This window comes from Temnothorax americanus, unplaced genomic scaffold (genome assembly GCF_048541705.1).
Source record: "Temnothorax americanus isolate GAGA-0224 unplaced genomic scaffold, ASM4854170v1 Scaffold17, whole genome shotgun sequence".
NCBI lineage: Eukaryota > Metazoa > Arthropoda > Insecta > Hymenoptera > Formicidae > Temnothorax > Temnothorax americanus.
The window spans coordinates 1,222,469-1,246,963 of record NW_027509307.1 but is presented as its reverse complement, the minus strand read 5'-3'; the positions used below and the strand labels follow the sequence as shown (position 1 = coordinate 1,246,963).

The following is a 24,495-nucleotide window of genomic DNA, read 5'->3' as shown; positions in this document are numbered from 1 at the left end:
TGTGCCGTCGCCCCATAAGTACCTGGAATATATATTGTCGCGCTGCTACACTGCGAAACACCGGTAGCTCACGCGGCGAACCGAGATAGATAGATAGATAGACGAGGAGACGGTGGTGGCTGGCGAAGTAAAGCGCGAGAAGAAGACAAAGAGAGACAGAGGGAGGGAGGGAGGGAGAGAGAGAGAGACGCACTTGCTCTCCAAGCAATTGCGCTCTACGTGCCGTCGCTGGAAATGAAAAAGGTACGCGACGGAGGGAGGGAGGGATGCACTCGATATTGTTTCTACTGCTTTTACGTTCCTTCATCCTTTTTTTCCTCTCTCTCTCTCTCTCTCTCTCTCTCTCTCTCTGTCCGCTACCTTGGCCTCTTTACGTTCGCGTTCACTGTCTCTGTCTGTCTTTCCTTCCTATGCCTTTCTCTTTCTCATTCGTCCTGCCTATGTTATCTAGTTTACGATCCTACCGTTGGTCGCTTATAAGGTGGCCCGTCACTTTATTGCATCTGTGATCTTTTCTTTTATTACGTCCCGCACGCAGCGGAGAGACAGAACGGCAACTCCGGTCTTTATGGACGCAATTACGGTGCATCCGGAGAGCGTGCGAGCGCTCGCGAGCACAATCGACGAGCCGGACGTGAAACGTTCTTCTGAATGGTGCCGCACAATTCAAAAGAGAAGGCAGTAAGTAAGTCTCAGTCGATCGCCCGGAAATTCCGCGGGCGATCGCGGATCTAAGAAAGAAAGTTAGAGTCTGTTTTTGTGCAGGAATCATGAAAGCTTTGAAATTAATTTATATTCTCGGCGCAAGCCCAATCCTTTTACCAGATATGTAATAACACGAATATGCATTTAGAGAATTAATATATATTGCTTCGAAAAGGGCTTTGTTTTATAGAAAAAAAGGAGTTGTTAAAATAGCGTACACTGATGTATGTTCACTCGTATTAAAAGCCAACTTCTAATATTTTTGTTATACTTGAAAATGTTTCAATAGCAGCAACAAAAAGACCACGTATGCACTCTGCAAATAATATTTTCCTAAAAAAAATTAAATAAAATGAAGTTGTACATGTATAGCATAATGTAAAAGTGAATATATCCGGGAATGTCTCTATATCCAATAAAATTTTATGATAGTAATAAATATTAAAAAGCAATTATATAATTACTTTTAAACAAAATGTGAGTATATATAAGAGTCGAAAGTTTGTGCGATTTAAATGCCAACGAAAGCAGAAGCGGTGAGATACACATCGACAAAGATAAGAGAAAAGTTTAGCATAAATAAATTACCAAGAATAGGGACTTCCGGTTCCGGAGAGAACGAGAGTGACAGGTGTGAAAGCGAGTGAGAGCAAAAGGGTCTAGTAGAGAGTGACGAGGGAGGCTGAGGAAGGAGAGGGTGATAGAGCGAGGAGGTGTGGAGGTGAGAGAGTGAGGAGGTAAGAAGGGAAACAGAGGAGGGGCAGGTAAGAGGAGATAAAGGGAGGTAAAGCGGCTAGGCACTGAGAAGGTGTAAGCACGAACGTTAGCTGAGCTAGAGGGGCGCACGGCAGGTGAGCCGAGCCGAGAGCGGCAGCACGAGGCAGAGCGTGAACAATAGCGAAGAGAGAGGGGCGACTCAACACAGGATCCGGGACGCGGACAGCAGCGCGAGGCAGGGCATAGAGTAGGTGGTGGAGCTAGAGGGGGAAGTGAGCCGAGTTAGGAGGAGATGAGTGAAGGGAGAGAAAACGGGAGGGAGGGAAAGAGTGCGATAGGTAAGGTTAAGGAAAAGGAGAAAGTTAGGAGGGGGAGCACGGGAAATTTAGAAGAGTTATGGAAAAGGAAGAGGGAGGAAATGGACAGGAGCGGGGGTGAGGAAAAGGAGGAGATTTTTAAGAGAAGTAATATGACGGCAAGATCTCCTAAAAAAGACTCGGAGTTAGGTGTGAAGGAGTTGGGAGAAAGAATGGGAGAAATGATGGAGGAATTTAGGGCAGTAAGAGAAGAGCTAAGGGAGGGTTTCAGGGAGCAGGGTAGGGAGATGAGAAAAGAGATAGAGGACCTGAGAAGGGAGTTTAGGGAGCGAGAGAAGAGATGGAAAGAGGAGAGGGAAGAGACAAATAAGCAGAAGGAGAAAATGGAAGAAAGAATAAGAAAATTGGAGGAAAAAATGGAAGAGAGAAAGGAGGGGAAGAGGGAGGAGGAAGGAAACGGTAGAGGGGAGGCGGGGGAGAAAATAAGAGAACTGGAGAGAAGGCTGGAAAGGAAAGAAAAGGAGGAGAGAAGAAGAAACATTGTAATAAGAGGGCTGGAAGTAAAAGAAGGAGGGAGGAGAGAAAATGCAGAAAAGTTACTAGAAGGAATAGGAGCGAAAGTAAAGGCAATAGAGGTGAAGAGAATAGGAGGTGATGCAGAAAAAGGAAGGGAAATGGTGCTGTTGAAATTGGAGAACGAAGAACAGAAATGGGAGGTTATGGAAAAAAAGAGGAGCCTAGTGGGGAGAAAGGAAAGAATTACGGAGGACCTATCGTGGGAGGAAAGAAGAATGAATTGGAGGTTGAGAGAGATAGCGAAAGGGGAGGAAAGAGAAGGTAGGAGGGCATGGATTAAGGCAGGCAGAATAAGGCTGGAAAATACTTGGTGGAGATGGGATATGGAAGAGGAGGTGTTAAAGGACGAAAGGGGAAGGAGAAGAAAGGAGAGCAGAGGAGGGAAGGAAGGGAAAGAAGGTAAAGGAGGAGAGGGAGAGGTAGGAACGGAGACGGGGGAATAAGAGGAGAAGAGGATAGAGGGGGTGAGATAGAGAAGGACAACACGAAAGTCAGAAGAGAAGAAGAGGGGGAAAGTAAGTTAGTTTGGAGGATAGTATTCTGGAACGTAGCGGGGTTGGAAAATAAAGATAAGGATTTTTGGGAAGGGCTGAAGAAAGAAGATGTGTTAGTCATGTCAGAGACCTGGATAGGAGAAAAGGGCTGGGAAAGAATAAGGGGGAGATTTCCAAAAGGGTACGAATGGGGGGTGCAAATGGCGAAGAAAAAGAATAAAAAAGGAAGAGCAATAGGAGGGATGATAATGGGAATAAGAAAAGGATTAAAAGAAAAGGGAACGACAATAGAAGTAGATAGAGAGGGTTGGATTGCGGGAAAGGTCAGAACAGGTGGTGAGAACTGGAGTATTATAGGGGTGTATGCAAAGAAAGAGGGGATGGAGGAAAACGTACAAGAGTTAGGAGATAGAATGGAAAAGAAAGAAGAAGGAAGGTATACGATAATTGGGGGAGATTTTAATGCGAGGACTGGGCAAGAAGGTGGGAGGATAGAGGAAGAGGAGGGAGGAGGATTGGGAGAAGGAAGAAGGTCGAAGGACAAGAAAGTGGACAGAGAGGGGAGGCTGTTGGTAAATAGCTTAGAGGAGAGAGGATGGGAGATATTCAATGGAAATGTAAGAGGAGACGAGGAGGGGGAGTTTACGTTCACGGGGGGAAGAGGTAGTACGGTGATTGATTACATAATAGGGGAAGGAGAAGTAAGAGAGAAGATAGTGAGCATGGTAGTGGGGGAGAGAGTAGACTCGGACCATCACCCATTGGAAGTAGTAGTAAGAAGGGGGGAAGAGGAGGAAGGCAGGAGAGGAGGGTGGAAGAAAAGAAGCAGGGGGGTGTGGAACGAGGAAGGATCAAAGAGGTTTATAGAAAAAATAGGAGAGGTGGAAGTAAAAGAAGTAGAGTTGAATAAGGAATGGGAAGAAATGGAAATAAGAATAACAGAGGCAATAAAAGGGGTAGAGGAGGAGCTCGGAAATAAGAAAGGGAAGGTGGGATGGTGGGATGAGGAATGTCGAGAAGCGAAGAAAGAGGCAAGGAGAAAATTAAGGGACTGGAGGAAGAAAAGAGGAGAGGCCAGTGCGTATAAGGAAAGGAGGAAAGAATTTAAGGAGATATGTAAGAGAAAGAAGGAAGAGGAGAACCAGAGATGGGAGAGAAAAGTGGAGGGAGCAAGGAGGGAAGCGGAGGTATGGGAGATAGTGAATAGGGAGAGAAGGAAAAGGAGGGGAATAGAGGAAGGGATAGAGGAGGAAGAATGGAAAGAGCACTTTATGAAGTTATTAGGAGGAGTAGAGGGGAGGGTGAGGATGGGGAAGGAAGGAGAGAGGGAAGAAAAGGAAGGAGAGGAGGAAGAGGAGATAAGTCTAGAGGAAATGAGGAGAGTTATAAAGAAGCTAAAGGACGGAAAGGCAATGGGAAAGGATGAGATTCCAGGAGAGGCATGGAAGCGAGGAGGGAAGGGGTTGGAGGTTTGGACATGGAAATTTATCAATAAGATATGGAAGGGGGGAGGATGGCCGGAAATTTGGAAGGAAGGTATAATTGCGCCAATCATAAAGAAAGGGGAAGGAAAGAAGGCAGAGGAATATAGAGGGGTGACAATAATGCCCTCTTTGTATAAGGTGTACACGGCTATTCTGGCGGAGAGGATAAGGGAGGAGATAGAGGGAAAGAGAATGGTACCACACAACCAGACAGGTTTTAGAAGGGGAATGGGAACGATAGACAACATTTACGTGTTGAACTACATGGTGAACAGAAGGTTAGAGAAGAAAGGGGGAAAACTGATAGCATGTTTTGTGGACCTGAAGGCGGCGTTCGATTCGGTGGATAGAGGAATACTAATAAAAGCTATGAGAGAAAGGGGAATAAGGGAAGGACTGGTGAGAAGGACGGAAGAGATGCTAAGAGAGACGAAGAGTAGGGTAAGAGGAGGAAACGAATTGGGAGAAGTATTCTGGACGGGGAGGGGAGTAAGGCAGGGATGCCCTTTGAGCCCGATTCTGTTCAATGTGTTGCTAGCAGACCTGGAGGAGGAAATGGATAGAGTTAAATGGGGAGGGATAATGCTAGGAGGCAAGAGGGTGTATACTCTGGCCTACGCGGATGATATCGTGCTAATTGCAGAGGATGAGGACCAAATGAGGAGTCTGATAGAAAGACTAGAGGGTTACCTGGGCAGGAAGAGATTGGAATTGAACGTGGGGAAAACAAAAATAATGAGGTTTAGGAAAGGAGGAGGGAGGGACAGTAAGAGAAAATGGAGATGGGAAGGAAAAGAGTTGGAAGAGGTGAGGGAATTTCGGTATTTGGGATACGTGTTTCAAAGAAATGGAGGGCAGGAAGCACAAATAAGGGAAAGGATAAAAAAGGCGGCCGCAGTGATGGGAAAAGTCTGGGGGATAGGGAAGAGGAGATTCGGGAAAGACTGGGGAAAAAGACTGTGGCTGTTGGATAGATTGGTGTGGACGGTGTTGAGTTATGGAGCGGAAATATGGGGATGGAGAGAAAGGGAAGGAATAGAAAGAATGGAAGAAAGATACATTAGATGGGTATTGGGAGCGGACGGGAGAACACCGTGGTATCTAGTGAGGGAGGAGTTGCAAAGGGAGAAATTAAGAGGGAGAGCAGGAATGAGGGCATGGAGATTTGAGAAAAAGTTAGAGGAAGGTGGAGGAAGTGAACTGGCGAGGTCTGCCTGGGAAGAGTTGAAGGAAAGAGAGATGGAAGGGAAAGCAGGTTCAGATTGGGAAAGAGAGAGAGGAAAGTTCTTCGAAGACAGAGGCGTGGGGTTAAAAGAGGTGGAAAAGATAAGAGGAGATGGAGACGAATGGTTTCTTAAATTGTTTGAGGGGGATAGGGAGACGCAGAGAAAAGAGAGATGGGAGAGGATCGAGAAAGCAGAATACAATAAGTGGTATAAGTGGATAAAGGGAGAGGGTATCCCGGGATATTTGAAGAAGGGATGGGGAGAAAGTAGATGGGGAAGGGTGGCTAGATTCAGATTAGGGAACGAGGTAGGAGAGAGCAGATATTGGGAAGCGGAGGAGAAAAAGAAGTGTAGGTTGTGTGGGAATAAGGAGGAAACGTGGGAGCATGTATGGGAAGAATGTAGAAGATGGAATTCAGGAAAGGGAAGCTGGCAGGAAGCGGTAGGATGGGTTTTGGACGAGGAAGGAGGAGGAGAGGAATGGATGCTGGAATTAGAAGGGGAGAGAATGGGTGGAAAGGGGGATTTGGAGGAGCTAAAGGAGGGTAGTGGGGAAGATGGAAGGGGAGATGGGGGAGAAGGATAAGTGGGAGGGGAAGAAGAGGAATGTAGAGAAAAGGAGAAGTGAGTAATTGGTCTGTTTTAGAGCTGGCAGGATGGAGCGTGAAGGGAGAATGATAGTGGAGGCAGTGGAAGGGATTGTAGAGGAGAAGCTAAGGAAGATGCTGAGGGAAAAGAAGGAGGAAGACAGAAAAAAGGACGAGAGGATGGAGGAGCTGGAGGAGAAGGTAAGGAGGTTGGAGAGAAAGATAGAAAGGCTGGAGCAAAGGGGAGGCAAAAGGAAGAGGGAGGATAGCGAGGAGAGTATGGCGGGAAAAAAGAAATGGTGGGCAGGTGAGGGTAAAAGGAACGAGGACGATTTCAGAAAGAGGAATATAATTATAAGAGTGGAGAAAGAGAAATGGGAAGGTAAGGAGACCAACTGGGAGAAAGTGAAGGAGCTTTTCGCAGAAGGGCTGAAGGTGAAGGTGAAGGTAAGAGAGGTGATAGTGGTGGGGCAGAGAGGGATTTGGCTAACAATTTTGGTAAAGTTAGGAGACGAGGAGGAGAAGAGGCGGGTTTTGGAGGCGAGGAGAAGGGCAGGGAACTCCATAGGAGTCAAGATACACGAGGATAAGTCGGTGGAAAGGAGGGTTAGGGAGAGAGAAGAAGGGAGAAGGGAGGTGCACAAGTGCACAGGGAGATCGGCGGAGGAAGAAATCGCGAGAGGGATGGAGGAGAAGCTTCTCTTGAGCCCAGAGGAGGAGAAGGAGGAGGGACGAGAGAGGAAGCAGGCCAAATAGGGAGGAGTAGACAGGAAGGATGGAGGTAGAAGGAAGGAAGGAAGATTTGACGGCAGAAGCGGAGGACGAAGAAGAGGGATGAAGAGGGGAGGGGAGGGGGGGTAATTATTTTTGTAAGGTCGCATATGGCCAGGCACATGGGAAAGAGAATGTACGAGGTTTGGGTACGTTCCTCATAAAAACGCCTTGTAAACCCTACGGGGAAAGGCAATAAACAGCATACATACATACATACATACATACAAATTACCAAGAATAATAATATAAAGGATACAAAGATCGGGCGAGAGCGCGTACGCGCAATCAAGTTAGTCCCTCCGTCGGCCACTTTCGCGTTGTTTGTCTTAACGTTAATTAGACGCAGCTTTCTTTCATTATAACTTCGGAGCGACTCGACGATGTCAGAGAAGTACGCCAAATTCCTCGAATTACCCTTTAATAACATTCCACCCCTTTCTTACGACAATCATCCCCGGGAATCCGGGGAACCATTCTTCAAAGTTGCCTTTGAAGTTAACGTCCGCCAGGATTAGGGAGGGGGAGGGGGGAGGATGGTGGTGGGTCCTTGCCCGGGAAGGGGCATCAAAGAGATCGCGATCGCTGACAGGTGCACGATAAATTGGCCCGCCACGATAATAAGAGGTGCCTCGTCCTGCGTGCCTAGGAGGCAAGCCGATACCAAGGATACCAGATACTTGTACGACACCGATGCCATAAATTTCGCGAGAAACAACGTGCAATTTCGACACCTCATAAATCGCGGCCGACCCGGCCATCGTTGGGTCCGGCCGCTTTTCGAGCCGCTGGATCGCCACCAAACCGTGTGCAGTATTAGGTAGGTGGTAGGTGCAACGTGCGGTTGAATTTCAGTTGACGCTCTCCGATGCGCGCGCGGGCCGCGGGGCGCGCTACCTGGTATTTCGCCCGACATAGCAAACACGATGTCCGACGCGTGCCAATGAGAGTACGCTATTTACAGGACAAAGAATCGTTGCGCACCGAGAAACTACAAATACGGACGGCGTGGAAAATTGCTTCCTCCCAGTTATACTTTCGCAGAAAGCTTTCGAAATTCCGTTCTCTCGCCCGCGGTACGTTGCAGCCATATCAATTTATACACGTTGGTATTCGTTTACCGGAAACATTTCTCGCTAAGCTAATCCGAGTCTGCCGCTGCAGGTGGAAGCGGAGGAAGAAATACCTATCAAGTGGAAACGGAACAATGAAAATTGCTCACGATCTTCCGTCTGCTTCGATATTCGGTGTAATCCGCGGGAATGATAACGCGAAAGTTTCAACTACAATTTTGCAACACTTGGCTGGTTCAGTTTTGCTCCAATCTCTGCATTATATAACTCGTGCTATATAAATAATTTCATATTTTAATTATTGCAATGCTATTCAATTTTGCTTGCGTATATCACAACCAATTTACACAAGTAGAGAACGATGTTAAATTATTTGAGAAGAGAATTTAGTTAATTTCGTTTGGAGTATCAACCAGCATAAATCACATCGTATTTGGAAGAACGCCCGTAATCGGGCGGTTAAAATTAATAAACCAAATGCAATAGTATACGATAAATGTATCAACACATAAATATTGAAAAAGTTTTATCGGCGTATATTTGTATTATATATGTATGCCGATTAGTACGAAATCAAGTACGAAATCTTAGTAATGCGCTGCGTTTATCTTGACGCAAATAACGCGCGAGGCTGTCAAAGATCGTCGTGACAGGCATTTTCTGACGCGTAATGATGAATGGAGAACCCGGCGTCGCGCCGTGACGCTCTTTCGACCGATTAAACATAGCCCGACTGCGATATTTATACAGGGGCGTCGCGACAAAATCGAATGCGTTTCGCATAACGAACAGTGCGTCGCAGTCGCGCTGGCGCGTGTTTGAGAGTGGCTGTCACGCGAGGTGACGATCCTTTCACCACCAATGCCGTCGGGCGGGTGGCAGATTTTTAATTAAAAAACAAACTTTATCATTGGTGCACACCGGCAGCCGCCGGTCTGGGCATAATTTACACGACGAAATAGACGAGCCGCCATGTTAACGACGCGCGGCGGCGCGCGGCGGTAGTGGCAGCGGCGCGGCGGCGGCAACGGCAGCGCAATGATGAATCCTCATCCTCTCGAAATTTTAATTAAAACTAATATTCACTAACGAATTTTACCAATCCCACATAGCCGTTCCCTGCATCGAGTACTTTCATGAATGATCGATTTAGCTCTATTTGCTAAATTGGATTGAGAATTGCGCGATTTGCAGTATGTCGACAGCGGATATCGATGCCAGCAAATTATAAGTAAAATTGTAATGCATCAAATTATTTATAATCGGCATTAATTACGATATGTTTCGTGTTTCGTAGTGTTTCCTCCAAAGTGAAAAATGCGTCAGATACCGAGCGCAGTAATGATGGATGAATAATATCCGAGCTTGAAACGGATTACAATTACGCGCGCGTGTGTCTTCCAATTTATTGTAATAATTTTTTTCTCTTTATCGCATAAACGGATTATCTAAAAAAAATATGGACTAAAAGTACTTTATCTCGATTAATTGTTTTATCTCTTTTCTCATTTCTTTCCTATTTCGTACAGTTTTTTATTTCCTTTTTACATTGTTCGTTGTAAAGAGCAGAAATTTCAAATTTATTCTCTCGGTTTCACCAAGTTCAGGGTTAAGCTAGCTATTTCTCGCAATGCAAATACAATGGCAATTAATTCGACGGCCGTGCTTCCGGCATCTGCACGCCGTCGTCGTCGAAATTCTTACGGTGAGTATTGTGCGTAACAGTGGACTGGGAGATGGTTTCACGTCGTCGTGCGGTGCGGGGAACCCTCGATATTCCACCGCGAGAAGCCCGTTTCACCCCCACGGCTGGAACGCACGCGCGCGCGCGCTCCGTCATTGTGAGAAAAACAATGCAATTGTTTCGGGCTAATGTGGACAGCGGCGGCTCGTCCATTAGAATACGCTGCCGTGGGACTCGTTCCGGGGGATCTACGGCGACTATGCAGTCTGCGTACGCGACTCTCTTCCCTACATTTCGCACCGCTGTTAATCCATTCCCGATCCATTATACCAAAGGCCGAGATCCAGTGTGTACCTTAGAGACGCGCTAATTTATCCGGTTCTGGCCTCTCTCTTCCCCCGGCTTTTGTATCGCACTTTCATCTTTCGCTAGACCGGTCCGTGTGACGCGCGCAGGGGTAGCCGCGGCATTAATTATTTCTGTAATTAGTACCGCGTCCACCCGGGAGGATAGGAGAAGTTGGCGCGGCCGGCCGACGCGACGCGACGCGACGCGGCGCCCACTGCGACGATCGCGGAATAAATATCGCGCCCGGGCATGATCGTGACGCTGATGAGTTCAGGGAGTCGCGCGCCATCAGGATGCAAATGCGATCGCCTTATTTACAATTCATGCTGAAGGGCCGCGTTATTAAAAAATTGCGACATCACCGTAGCGCGCATATCGTGCACAGGAGACGCAATTCGAAGCGATGGGATTGATCGAGCTGAGCTTGACTTTAATCAGCGGCTACACTTTAACAATATATTCAAAGATACATCTCTCTGCCTTTCACCAAATAATTTCTTTTTTCAAATTTTAAACTGCGTTCTTTTTCTAAGAGATATTCACAAACTATACGTTTATATTTATTTTCTCCAATTTTTTATCATAATTATTTTAATTCTAATTACAAGGCATTTTTATAGAATTACGTGAAAAAATCAAATTTTCGCGTTTATTATCATGTTATCAAAGTATAGCGAATAATGATTTTAAGCTTGTTTTCTTAGCTCTTTGCAAGGTTTATGTTTAATCGCCGCTATACTCTGATGGATCACCCGGCAATAATTTATGTCATGATGCGGCTTTGCACCTCCATCTGCCGTCAACATATACATTCGTCTACTAACCGTTCTCTCGGTAGTTCATAATCTTCGTGGTTTTAGCCCGTGAAATAATACATCGCGAAGCGCTTTTGAACGTACGTCCGATCGATCGTAACAGCAATAAATGATTAAAAACGGACTCGCGTGTACGCGGAGCACATATTTTGGCACGCTCTCTTTTCTATTTTATTCGTGCTTATCCTTTTCACGTTTCGTTGATGATTTCATAAATGTGAAGCGATCCTTTCGTATTTTTGGCGAGATAAAAATAAACCTGTTCGTTTTAGCTGAACTTCTTGCACAGTTAATCTTTTCTCTTTTTCTCTCTAACGTGAAAAAAAAGAAGAAAAATGAACCGTGCAAGAAGTTCAGCTAAAACGAACAAGCCTAATAAGTATTCAGTAATAATAAAATAATTTATATTTAACTCACTTTTTAAATAAAAGACTTTTATGTCGCGGATTATTCATATCCCGTGAATATTATTAATTGCTTGCAATCATATGTGCGTATGCGAATAAACTGGACGAAATACATATGCATTAAAATATATTATTTTCTTACCACATTAGGAAATTTGTTTCCCTTTATAATATACAGATATTATCTTATTCTATTTAAACGATAATATGTAATAAATTAAAAAGAACGACCCGTCACACATATATATAACAATATATAACAACACACTACTTCGGCAATAAACTCGAAAGATCAGATATTTTGACGAATGACCGCCGCCGTCTTTCGTCGCGATAGGTTATCATCGACCGGAAACTATGGTGGAATGTTTCGATCGGCAGCGGTCCCTTGTGCGATACCTTGGTGTGTGCGCACATACCTATCTGTGTACGCACGCGCACGCACACCGGCCATCCGTGAAAGCCAAACTGGAAGAACGGGATTGGTACTTATGACCTTAGCGCGACCGAAACTCATTTCATTCACCGATTCGCTTGGGTTCGTTCCTCTCCATGCTCGAGCAGACGCATGAGAAATGGAGCCGCTGTAACCTGCAATTTTATACCTGGCATTTAATAGAAAGCAAGTGCGCAAGAAATGTACGAGAGGGCTTATAACAGCCGATCGTCGGTCGAACGCTTCCTACGTACCTATATTCGAGATAATTCTTGAGCCGCGATAAACGTACTTACTTCGTTCCTTAAGTGCGCGATGGTGAATGTAGTAATTAAGGAATTATATGTCGTCTCGTTTCGATCCGGATACCGCGGATATTGTAATCTAGCGATCAGTCCTGATCGCTGATAATGTTATGATTGGACATTCTTTTTAATTTTAATGAAAATATATGTCCTTAATATCCCAATATTGATATACAGGAATAAGTAGCAGCTACAAATTACATATGAACGATACATTAAAATGAATGTATTGCAGTATCGTTCAATTATTTATATATTATTTATATTAGCATTAAATTATAATTAAAAATGTACATATAGAGGCACAGAAGCAGACATGCTATATGTAATTAGTTAATATTGAATTAACACACACACACACACTCTATTATGTATGTCTCGTGTCAAGTAATGTAACTCTAATCTAATCGCACGCGATTAAGAATCGCATCCGAGAGCATTAAGAAAAGCACACGAAGCGAACGTGGTATTCATTTGTACAAGTCTATACATTATGATGCAGGCGATGTTTCTCAGTCAACATTGTCGCGATAATCGGATGCGGATCGTGCGTGTTGCACTTTGCAAACATATGTAGATGTTGTTCAATATCTCGGAACACTTTGCAATTCGCTTAACGTAGAACAATGCTATTCACCTGTTGCACCGCACTAGTGAGACATGTCTTGCGGTAAGAAAAAATGTAAAACAAACATGTTTTATGAACAGGTTTTAACGCAACTAAATTTCACAAGCGTTGGTGCTTATCTTGTTTCTCTAAAATGATATTTCTCTCTTCCTCTCTTTCAAGGATTATATAATTATGTAATATTGTAGCTTTCGTTAAAAACTAATCTTTTTATTTTTATAATATTTTATTATTCTTATATATATATACAGTGAAACGCGTGAACTATAAGGTACTATTTTTCTAGAAATGAGATTATACCGAGAAAGGATACTATTGAATATTATGTGTCACGCGAAGCACAATAATAAATAAATTAGGATTGACAGGATAACGGTATTTCATATCAACGCACAAATATAATTCAAACCTTCACGCAGAGCTGATATTACGTAATTTGCTACATTGAATACTAAATGACATTTCATTCATACGCAGGACAGACTTATTTACAGAGACGGCAAACCGTGTAATTGAGAAATTAAATGTGACATTTAATTGTGCTATATTGAAAATGTAATTTTATCATACTTATATACTACATATTTAAAATTTTTAATAAGTTTATCTTGTTTTTTAATTGTGCCTCAAAGTCGTATAAATTCCATCAATAGTTGAATATTGCAAACAATTTTAACAATAAAGATCTCTTGTTTACACAATTCATATTCATATATAACAGTTAGACTTTATTGAAAGTAGTACTGGCAGAATTTGTTAAAATTTATCATCAAGCAATTTTTTCTTGTATATAAAAACAAATGCAAAAAGAACAAATAATCAATACGCTTTATTCAATTGCTATTTGTTCATTACGTTCTATCATCATAAGTATTAATGTAGCATTAATTGAGCTGTTAATACATCATATTTTCTCATTTTGAAAAATAAAATAGTTTACAAGGAAATAATATATATATATATATATATATATATATATATATAAGGTCCAATTATTTTAAGAATAAAATAAAAAATTTATCGTCTATTAAATCAATTATGCAATTATACAATAATAAAATAAAACATGTACATGTGTTATTATTCATTTTTATTCTTGTATTGCATACTGTTATTTGTAGTTATGCGATGCCAATAATATAATTTATATTTTATTCTGCGTATCATAAGAATATATCCTTGTATAAAATCCTGAAAAAAAACTTTATTATACGAACGAAAATTATATTATCGATTCTTGCATCAAATTATCGAGATCAGATCGTAAAAATTGTATGCGTTGCAATAAAAGATATGATAAACGTCCGAAAGCGCCCATATAAACCTCTGTCTTTGATTGTGCTTTCCAATATCGTCGATGCAGCTTCGAAGAAATTCAGCGTTCTAGCCGTCAAGTGTATCGTAAAAAACGTAGTCGGGGGCGCGAGCTGAAAATATTACGGCCGCACTGCTATGCGGACCTGCAGGTCCTCTCATAACGTATGCAGTGCGGGGCTTTATGCGCCAGGTGCTGGTAGTTATATCGTACGTGTCCCGTCGCACTTCTTGCCTGTGTCTGCTGCGAACCGTTTGTATGTATACACGACAAACAGTCCTCAGCTACGAAGGATGGCCCCCGCGTTTTCTTCTCTCGCGAAGCATCTAACGACTCGACTCTCCTCTCCCACCCTCAAAAAATAAACATTTGAGACTGGAGAACAGGTGCAAATTCACGCTCTCGAGAGACAGTACGCACGGAATCTTTAACGAGGTTGCTCGTTGCATTCGTGTTCCAGTGGCACGTTTAAGCAGATTGAGGCAACCCAAATCAAATTTCTTTTTTAATATATTGAATTATGCATGTCGACAAAGCACATACATTGTTTTTAAAGAACTTGAATTTATGTGCAAGGAAATAAAATAATATATCATAAAAAGTGTCTGTTATCAGTATTTCAAAATTTTTAGAAATATTTATTTTAAAAACGCTGTATATATGTAAGTAAAAGAAAGTATGTAAAATCTTTAATAAGAGATAGTTTTTGCATAGAGATATGTGTATTAAAATTATTTATAGAGAGCATTAATTTAAATCATATCTCACAACGAAATGTCTCTGATTTAACGAGTAAACACTGTCAGTAATGTGCAAGCACAGATCTTCGTTAGTGCAGCAGAAACGGTTAGTTAAACGGGAGAAATCTATAATAAGCCGGTGTACAGAGATATAATCTTCAGCGTGTCACTAAATTGGTAATTCGCTACTCGGTACAAATCTGTACGGTATAGAGTTCTGTTCAACTAGATTTATCTACTCTGCTTCTATTTTTGATGAGTGAGATAATGTATAAAATATCCATATGAGAACATTGCAATGCATATACTTTCTTCGCCTCATCTGTGAGAGTAAACGCTCTACGTTTACCGCTTTGAATAATAATTCATATACCTCACCAATCGTTAAATTCCAAATAGTCCGTGAAACCATCGCTTCTCATAACGATCCCGTACCGCCGCGCGCCAAGCCGACACATTCGCAAACAAACCGGCCCTACCGTTAGCCGGTCAGCTGGGATAAGAACGGCGCGAACTATTTGAAGCGCTATCATGAAATCGGATGTGCCTGTTTTCGAAGCGTTTGAACGAAGCGATCGTTCGTGCGAGGCTGAGTAAACGGCGAGGAGAAGACGATGGCGAAAAGGGGGGAAGGGAGAGGAAAGGAGGAGGAAGAGGAAGAGGAGAATGTGCGGTGGAGGCTGTCGATCGGTCGCGGTGCAGGCATCAGCTAGGCTAGTATCGCGCATGAGACAGGCCTAATGCCGTATATGTATATGTGTGTATACGCGCTGAGGAAGACAATCACAGCGAAACCCTTTGGGCCAATATTGACGCAGCCTGCTATCGCAATAATGGACAGACGTGTAGGGATAACGCGATGCCGTGGTACTCGCCCGCGTACATTATACTCCCGCTGCGTATGCTTGTGTTTATACAGTTTGCTCGTGTGAAGCCCCGCGCGTGTGTGTGTGTGTGTGTGCGCGCGCGACGTACGTCGGTGCGCGCGTACGTATGCACGTAATCGTCGTGTGCGCGTTTCACTCGATAGACGAACGGTACGCGTGTATATGTATACTGCCGCGAATATGTGCCGTTCGCGATACGCCCGCGCGTCTTTACGGACACGGAGCGTGTTTTCGGAGCGAGCGTGCGCGCACTCGAGCTGTCAATCTCGGCGCGCTTTAGACAGCGACAGCGCACCGTCGACGCCAACGACCGCCGTATACACTCTCTCTCTCGCCTAAGGAGGAGGAAGACCTCGTCCCGATGTTTTCCCTGTGTCGACGAATCCGACGAGGATACGGGGCGCGAAAGGGGTCGTCCGCTGAAATTTATTTAACACGGATATATCTCGAGAGCGCGCGCTACCGTGATTGCCTCTACGAGCCCGGCTTACGTCCGCGCGAGAGACGTAAATGGGATTTTTGTGTTGACGCTGCTGGCTCGTTCTTTTGTTCGAGGAGACTGTTTGCCCGGAACGATAGACTGCCGATGAGCCCCGTCCGTCGGCCCGTTTATTCGCCTCGCATTCATCTCGAATTTCTGTCCGGAAGAAAAATCGAGGGTAACGTTCGCCCTATACCCGAATCATTGTTGTATCGCGAAGCGCGACGCGATCGAGCCAAGCTCGATTCGTGCACGTAGTAACGATACGCACGTAAGTGTACATGTAAATGTCCGGCAGTAATAGAAGTAACGAGCGGAATGAACGAAGCGTATATCTAACGGATGGACCTATACACGCGGCCGACTGCGCAATCGCTGAGAACGCGGAGTAAACGCGTTAACGCCGGAATCCTCGACCGATCCTCGGCATTGTTGGGTTATCATTGGAAAATTTCCAACGAGATTTCAGGAGGGGGAGGGAGTGCAGCCTGCACTCAAATTGTCGATACTTTTTACTACGTATTTCCCCGGCGACTACGCGGGAAGCCTCAATTTCGCGTGAATATGCGCGAGATAACTCTCCCCGCAGAGAATAATACGCATTTAATAATTAACGGCGACGGATGAGACGCGTAAAAACATAATCTTCTCGCCGGTCCAACGTATGGATAGCCCACTTAATGGAGGATGACGCCGTAAAATGCACCGGAGAGCATCGCCCGGAAGATAAATCCGCGCGGAGGGAAAATAAATCATGGGGCATACAAATTGAATTTCGACCGGCGGCCGCGCATCCGTTTCCCGTGTTGCGCGCGGGAGAGGCCCAGTTTCTCTAGATCATGAATCAAGATGACGTTCATTAGACATTTCGTTTTTTTCCCCTTCATTACGCGCGAAAAATTCGCCTCGACGACGACGGCGACGAAAGCAGTCGGCGTTCGCGCGATCATCTCGAAGACGGCCCGACGACGACGACGACGACGATCTTCCTGATTAAATTGCTTTTCGACCAGGGCGATTTATCCCCTACCTCGCACGAGAGATGGCGAGAACGGATTCAAATGAGATAAGTGATTGTCAAGCTCAATCTATTATAGCGATATGAGACAAAGGACGACGTCGAATGACGAATGACCGCGATCCCTTGTCTCTGGCTTTGTATCCGCGTTCCTCCTCCGGCACCGCCTTCAATAGCGTACCCGCGTATTTCACTTTTATCTCCGAGCTCGCGTCTCTTTTCGTAGACGAATACACCGCAGAGGGTACCGCCTTGAAATATGAATTTGTTTTTGAAGGGGGAAAGAAGGAGATTTCTCTTGCGAGCTTCGCGTTGCACCTCGGGAGGATCGTCTTCTTCTCCGCCTCCTTCGGTCGCACGAGGATTCTTTGTAAACCTTTGGAAGAAACGACATTTATTGCCGTTATTCATGGCGACTCGGTTTTGCCGTGATTGCACATTCAATTTATGTCTTTCTTTCCCCGCAGTTACGTTTGCTCCCGAAGAGTGGTCCACACACACACACAACGTCCGAAAGAAATAAATAATTTAGAAGATAAGTTATATTTCAAGATTCGTTTAAATTATTGGAAGCGTTCTGCTTTATTTCCAACTGGCAAAAAGTGGAAATTGTTACGAAAGAAAAATTTAGGTTTTATTTCATATTAATAACATTCGTTTTTAGAACAGAAAGACGAGTATTTTCAGTCCTACCTTAAATTGCTCTTCTATTTATAGTACATAAAATTTGTACTTGCATTTGTGAGGTAAATATTAGTTCGGATAAATTATATACCATTGCAAATTGCGGTTGGTTATATATTTTACTGCGCTATTGGCGATTAGTATTTTGAATTCTACGCTTTCTATACCGATTGTTTTCAACAGCGTATATTTGATACGTGAAACTTTTCGATTTATCAATTCATTCCTTCTTCATTCCTTTGCTATTCCCATCGCTTCTCTTTGAATATTTAATATAAACATAAGAGAATATAACTCGCACATGAAAGAAATAACTACATCTACAAATAAATTCCGAAACTTATTCTGATATATTGATAAATAACAAATATAACCTTCTAAAAATATATTTTTACATTGTAAAAATGTAAAAATTTTACATTGTTAACTGTAATAACTTAATAGTTGTTGACGTTAATTAATTAGTTAATATTATAATTTTCAAAAACTAACATTATATATATAATAAATGAAAAAGAAGAGAGAGAGGAGAGAGAGAAAGATGGAAAATGATTATAATCTAGAAATTAATTTTACGTGTGTTCAAGTATAATATAATAAAATTTTATATTATTATTTGTAATTCTACCGATAAATATTATTTTGAAATTCATTTGGTTGCGTTCGATTGCAAGCGGTCAAAGGGAATCAATAATCGGAAGCTTTGAATATCCAACAGGTTTCTCGCAGGAAGCAATCATTTTTCTCGCGGATATCGAGAATCAATCAATTACCGTAACTATTCTGCACAATTATATTGATAAATCGTCTACTCCGACATTATCAATGTGTCTTTTCTATTCGACGCCAAGGTACAGTTGTTGCAAAACAGGTGTAATTAAACTGATGCTAACGTTTTAAAGCCCTTGTCTTTTTTTATTAGCTCACTTCACTGAATAACATCTGCGTTAAGCAATGTTTTTATTTACACATTTCTTTAAAACTCATATATTTACATTTCACGGTTCAAAGTATTATATTTGTGCAGTAAAACTTGTGTTATAAAAAGTTAATAAAAAATCTGCCATAATTTATTATGAAAATGCATACAACATATACATTTCTGCTCTTTTTTAGCTGCTGTTATTCACACTTTCTATGTGAAACATGCATATGCCTGCATTTTACAGGAAGATAAAAATAAGAGTAACAGATACTAAAAGTACCAAAAAGAACAGACGCTAGACGTAATGTCAAAATGCTAAAAGTGAACCGAAAACTACGGACTATCATTATTCTTCCGTGCTCTTATTATCAATAATAATCAATTCATCTCTGTTTCACGTGGATTCTTGATGGCGAACAATTAAGAGAAGGCTGCTTACCACTCCCGATATTGAAGCTGCCGCATAAGTGGAAAATAATTTTATTGCACGGCGCGATTATTTCTCAATAACCACGAACCACAATTTAGGTTCGCAATTGCAAGTCCTCCGCAAGTCGAGAATGTTTTTCTCCTATACCCCGTTTCGTATTTATCGCGCGCTCTTTTCCTCTCTCTCTTTCGGTTTCATCCGGGTACCTGCGGTAATGTTCTCTCACACCGTCCGTTGCCTTTGACCACTGCACAAATTGCAAGCTCGAGTCGTGGCAAAGCCACGCGAGCCCTCGCATGCACACACCCGCGCGCCCCCACTCACACGACGTGTGTCCGTGCTGCAGACACTACGGTTAAAAAGTTTGTAACCACGCGTGCTACTTCCACGGAAATTCGCTCCCGCATCATTACAGGAGCCGGGGCCCGATCGTGGTCGGTGCCCCCTGTAATTTGTCGTGGCGCGTGTAAGTAATAAACGTATCACGTATTTCTCCTTGGAAAACTGCGCTCGCTCGTCTCCCTCGCGCTGAACGAGGGCGATCAAAGAAAAAGTTGCGTAAGTCAAGTATCGTAACATGTAAAATATGTATAGCCGCGTGCATGTCAATATTACAAACTACATCGAAGTGATACTTGTCTCTACTACTGAAAATTAGCGGTTAAGATAACGCGACACGCATATGAATGTTGCATTTAATAAAGAACAAGTTTTGTATAATAATATGAGAGATGTAAATCTTTTATCGGCAATTTTAAATAGGCCTCGAATTAAAAACATAAATGTTTCCACGCGTGAAAATATTTATCGACAAATAGAAATTATTGATAAAAATATTTTTCATGTTTCTTTAGATGGGCGTAAAGGCCGCCGCAAAAATGTAATAAATTTTATTTGTACGAAGCATTTATATTTTTCAGCTACACGTATAGAAGCAATACTTATTATCGGGTTTCCGTGAACGTCAATCAATGTATGCATCAAAAACGTGTGACCTGAATAACAAGAATGAACATTAATCCAATAAAGTCGCGCACATCGGCAAGAAAGAGGGATTGTTTTATAATTTGTTAACAGGCAGTTGTGCCACGGAGAGAACGCTATCGATCTTCAACTTCGTATAGCCGTCGATAAATCCTTTCTTGGCGAGTCGGCGGTGCGTTCTGCGCCGAGGAAAAGTTCGACGATATATCCCGACGCGAAGAAAAGTACTAGAAATCTCCGTTACAAAGTTCGACCGTGCTAATAAACCGCGCGTAACAACGACAGACGAGCGGAAGTATCCCATTACGATACCGTTCGTACGTACCACTCGGACTTATGCCAGGCGAGCGCGGGGGCGAGTAGGCGAGAAGCGGCCGGGAGGTCCCGCGAGGCGTTAACAAACTTTTGGCGGATATTGTATGCGCACCGCTGGCACCGTGCCCAATTTCAATTGTTCCGTTTCATATTCTTTCTCCCCCTCACACCACACACTGCCCTTTTCCCGCACCGGCGATTCGCCGACTCGTTTTTTGCGCCGCAAATAGCTCGCGTCGTGTACGTACCCGGGCCGCCGGCGCCCCGCCGCGCCATTCAACCCTTGTTTTGCCTCGCGGTGGTGGCACCGGTGTGTCCCGTCTCGTCCCGTTTAGCTCAATCCGCCTGAATGGTGATTAAAAGTGCGCTGCTGCGTCCGGCCGAAGCGCTCGAGAAACGGTGCATAATAACAATGCACGCGATATACCTACATGCGTATGCGAGCACGTACGTACGTGCGAGCAAAGCGCGACGTTTCCTCGTGCTTGCACCACGAATCTTGCAATGTGTGCAATTCCGGCTGTTTTCCCCGACTCGCGAATAAATTGTCGATTGTGTTCGCGAGCGGAGGACGAGTTCTTGCTCGCCTGCTAATCGTCCTTCCAAGCTAATTCCAGTTATCTTCCGTCGCTGATAGCGTCGCGTAATTGGGTCAGACGAGAGCTGCACACGAAGTCCGATACTGACCTCGGTGTAACATTCGAGAACTTCCGATAGTCAAACAATAGCTTCTATAGGACGAGGGAGCGCTTTTCGGTCCCTGCACGTGCACTTCCATATTGCCGAGATTCAAACTTGTGTGTTTAGCGCGAGATATCAGGAGGGTAAGATTTAATGACCACGAGAATGTAAGATTAAAGCTAGATTCTCTAAAGAAAATTCAAATTTTTGGTAGTATTACATAGACTTTTAGCAATAATGTATGTTATGTACCTATATTGTGGAATTCAATGGCAGGAAATTAACAATTGCTTCGCGCAGTGAAATCATAAACAGAAATACCAAACTCCTCTGTCATATTGTTCGCTTTACATTACAACATTTCACTATGATTACCATATATAGTAGACAACGCTTTTACGTATTTCACCCCGAAGCAGGGAGATACGATTAGGCTGAGATTGCTCAGCTACCAATTGCTTTGAACTCATCTTCACCACCCTCTATGTGATCTCGTACTAGTTACAGTAGCAGACTGTACCGCTAGATCGACCTTTATCCGTTACTAGAGACGATATACTCTAGACTAGTCTAGACATATATAATAATAATAATAATAATAATAATAATAATAATAATAATAATAATAATAATACAATGATCATCAAACGATTGAACTATAGATAACGTGAAGGAGATAAGCTGAATGCAAATTGATCAACTTGAAGCTAAGAATTTACAAATATATATATATATATATATATCTCATATAAATCAATAACGCGATATTTCAAATTCTCATCACGATTTGAAATTTATAAAAAAATATTTCTGGAATATTATATTCTGAATTCTGAAATGGCTGTAAGGATGATATTAAAACATATTTGTATGTATTATGAATTTTGTGAACTAATTGTCTTTATGTTTCTCTGTTTCAGGTAAGTGTCACTGCGTCAACGACCGTAGCAGATACAGATAAGATTAGAAGATAATATATAGGTATTATTAGTTTCACCGCGGCGATAAATTTGAATCACAGTCTCTAAAGTTTGATTGGCTAATAATAATAGATCTCTTTATATATCCGTAAGATTTAAAATAAATATACTTAACACAATCCGAGTTGGCACGAAATTTTGAAGAAAATCTCCTCAATTCGTTATTGATCCAAGATTCCAATTATTTTTATTACCCATGGTTATCTAAACACAAGCAAATAGCAGATCTTTCTGAAAAGACCCGCGAAATTGAGTTATTTTCGTTATACCAGTAATCTCATGTCTCATAAAGGAAATATTTCGACGGTCTCTTCTCGACATCACCTATGAAACCGGTAACCCCCCAGAAACGCATCTCCCAAGTCTTCATTCAGTCTTGCACAATGGTCTGCTCGCGACAAGAGGAAGCTGTCACGTTCCGCTCCGTGATGTAGGAAACGAGAAGTGTCGTCGTCGTCGCCGTCGTTGGCGCCGGAATTATTCACGAAAGCATACGCGACAGGCATGCGGGTGGCGGTTCACGATCCTTATCCGTCGATAACCATCGGCATACAACATCGATGTTTCGTTCTCCCGCAGGGACAAACATCGGCGCGCGACGGGTGTATCGCGATGGGTATTAGCATAATATTGGTTCCGAAATATGAGTGAACGAGAACAACGTCGTCGGACTGTCGGTAGGGGGCGGAAGAGGGAGCAAAGACCGCCGATAATGCATAAAAGATAAGAGAAGGCTCGCTCCTCTGGCACGGTCACGAAGAGGACAACGGGAATCTGAAACTTATCTCCCGCGACGGTATCCAAGCGAAGGACCAAATCGAGAGAGAGAGAGAGAGAGAGAGAGAGAGAGAGGGGGGAGAGGGAGAGAGAGAGAGAGAGAGAGAGAGAGAGAGAGAGAGAAAGAGAGAGAGCAGAAAGGAAGACGGTGAGAAAGGGTAAAGCAGGAGGGAGCGGAAAGTTTGCTGAAACTCGCTAGGTCCGTCTCCGCGCGCTTCAAAGTTATTCCGAAGAATTATTGAAAGTCTTCGGCGCTCTCGCGCGCTTTCCTCCCTCCACCTCTCTCGTTTTCTCACTCGAGATCCTCCGGAGGTTCTTAGCCACCTGCTTCCCTTCTTCTGTAACCGTGATAGAAGCTAGGAGAAAAGAGACCGACGAAACGGACGGATGGACGGACGAAGTGACGGGCGGGAGGGTGGTGGGCTTTACTCGCGTCTACTTCCGGTGTAATGAATGGAATCTTAATGGACGGAGCCTTGTTTACGATCCGAGTTTCTCCGATTAATTACCAGCGTAGATGAGGGCGCCGGTTAACGCGGCGGTAATAAACGGCAAAGTTTCCGCAAGCGGGCAGTCACCTCGCCCGTCCTTCCATCGGCAAGATGGTGGTTATCTACAAGAGCAGCGTTCATGTCCGAGCACGAGTTCTCTTGAAACTTGTCGGCTGAAAATCCCTCAGAATTTCTAACAAATTTTTTTCACTACCGGCTCCGGTGCTACTTGCAAACTCGTTGGAGCAGCCCCGGAGCGGATATCCAGATGCTACTGGGAGCGGACACAGTAATTCCGACTTCGGCGCGCCCAAGTTTCACGAAGGGATACAGGCTTGCACTTCGTTTCCTCAATTCTTCATGCCCGTCATGCCGCGCGGGATGCATCGAGAATATTTCGTCGGAGGAAATACACTCTCGTCTCTCGAATTCCAAGATGCATAACTTACTTGGGAAAAGAAATATTCGCGATCGTTGCTGCGATGCAAATGACAAGTACCAATAAAACGCCGCTTCATATCAACATAATTATTAAATATCGAATAATGTATGATAATTATATAGGCAATATGAAATTCCTACTTTCTAATAGAGAAAAATCAATATAAAAATGAAAATTTTTTAATAAAGAAATTTTTAATAAGAAATTTTTTACTAAAAAGAATCGAGCGTGCACACATTAAGGAAATGTTCATTGTTCAGGTCTGACCATTAAAATTCCACATTTCGATATATTGGCGTAATGGAACTTCCGATAAACTTTCCACCAAGAAATTCGATATAAATGAAATGCATGGCATCTAAACTAGATACGAATAAAATAATATAGGTATGTCATTTATTTCTGAATATTGTCAATATGTATATGTATAGGCACTTCTCGAGGCACATGAATCGATAATCCTACTTTCGACTCCCGCACGTTTCTCCTCAACTCTTTCATAAAATTTTCGTACAACCATCTTAGTCTCGTATCGAACAAGTAAAAGCTTCACTATTGAGAAATTTTTTTTCAAGAGCCACGTATAACGTTTATAAAAACGTTTTTGCAGTTACGTAGACCACTTGAAAATCAAGAGAATATTTTTTAAATAAATGTAAAGATATCACTAAAATATAATCACGTGAAAATAATGGTATATTTATACTGCATCTGCATATATGCTATAAATATTTTTATAAATTATATAAAGACGTTTCAAAAAACATTAAAA

At 43.0% G+C, this 24,495-nt stretch overlaps 3 protein-coding genes and 1 long non-coding RNA gene across 10 annotated transcripts in view; 3 read left to right on the top strand and 1 right to left on the bottom strand.

Annotated features, from left to right (window-relative positions):
- Positions 1-24,495, bottom strand: part of LOC143895942 (uncharacterized) — a 321,026-nt gene that overhangs the window by 122,989 nt on the left and 173,542 nt on the right. The gene's annotated exons all lie outside the window — the stretch shown is intronic.
- The window catches only part of Sli (slit guidance ligand), a 322,647-nt gene that overhangs the window by 132,911 nt on the left and 165,241 nt on the right, over positions 1-24,495 (top strand). The window lies entirely within an intron of this gene.
- LOC143895820 (uncharacterized) lies at positions 1,301-7,093 on the top strand. 2 transcript variants are annotated; one of them, XM_077403185.1, is made up of 2 exons: positions 1,301-1,426; positions 6,166-7,093. In XM_077403185.1, exon 2 carries the CDS (start codon positions 6,176-6,178, stop codon positions 6,860-6,862), a length of 687 nt encoding a protein of 228 aa, XP_077259311.1. In that variant the 5' UTR covers positions 1,301-1,426; positions 6,166-6,175; the 3' UTR covers positions 6,863-7,093. The 2 variants fall into 2 exon arrangements, with proteins under 2 accessions (XP_077259311.1, XP_077259310.1); XM_077403184.1 differs by having other exon boundaries at positions 1,301-1,442.
- LOC143895819 (uncharacterized) lies at positions 2,929-6,785 on the top strand. Its single transcript, XM_077403183.1, has one exon. The coding sequence runs from the start codon at positions 2,929-2,931 to the stop codon at positions 6,103-6,105; it is 3,177 nt and encodes a 1,058-aa protein (XP_077259309.1). The 3' UTR covers positions 6,106-6,785.

What these genes read in the sequence shown, in the direction of transcription:
- LOC143895819 (XM_077403183.1), top strand. Translation starts at nt 2,929, where the DNA reads ATGTCAGAGACCTGGATAGGAGAAAAGGGCTGGGAAAGAATAAGGGGG.
- LOC143895820 (XM_077403185.1), top strand. Translation starts at nt 6,176, where the DNA reads ATGGAGCGTGAAGGGAGAATGATAGTGGAGGCAGTGGAAGGGATTGTA.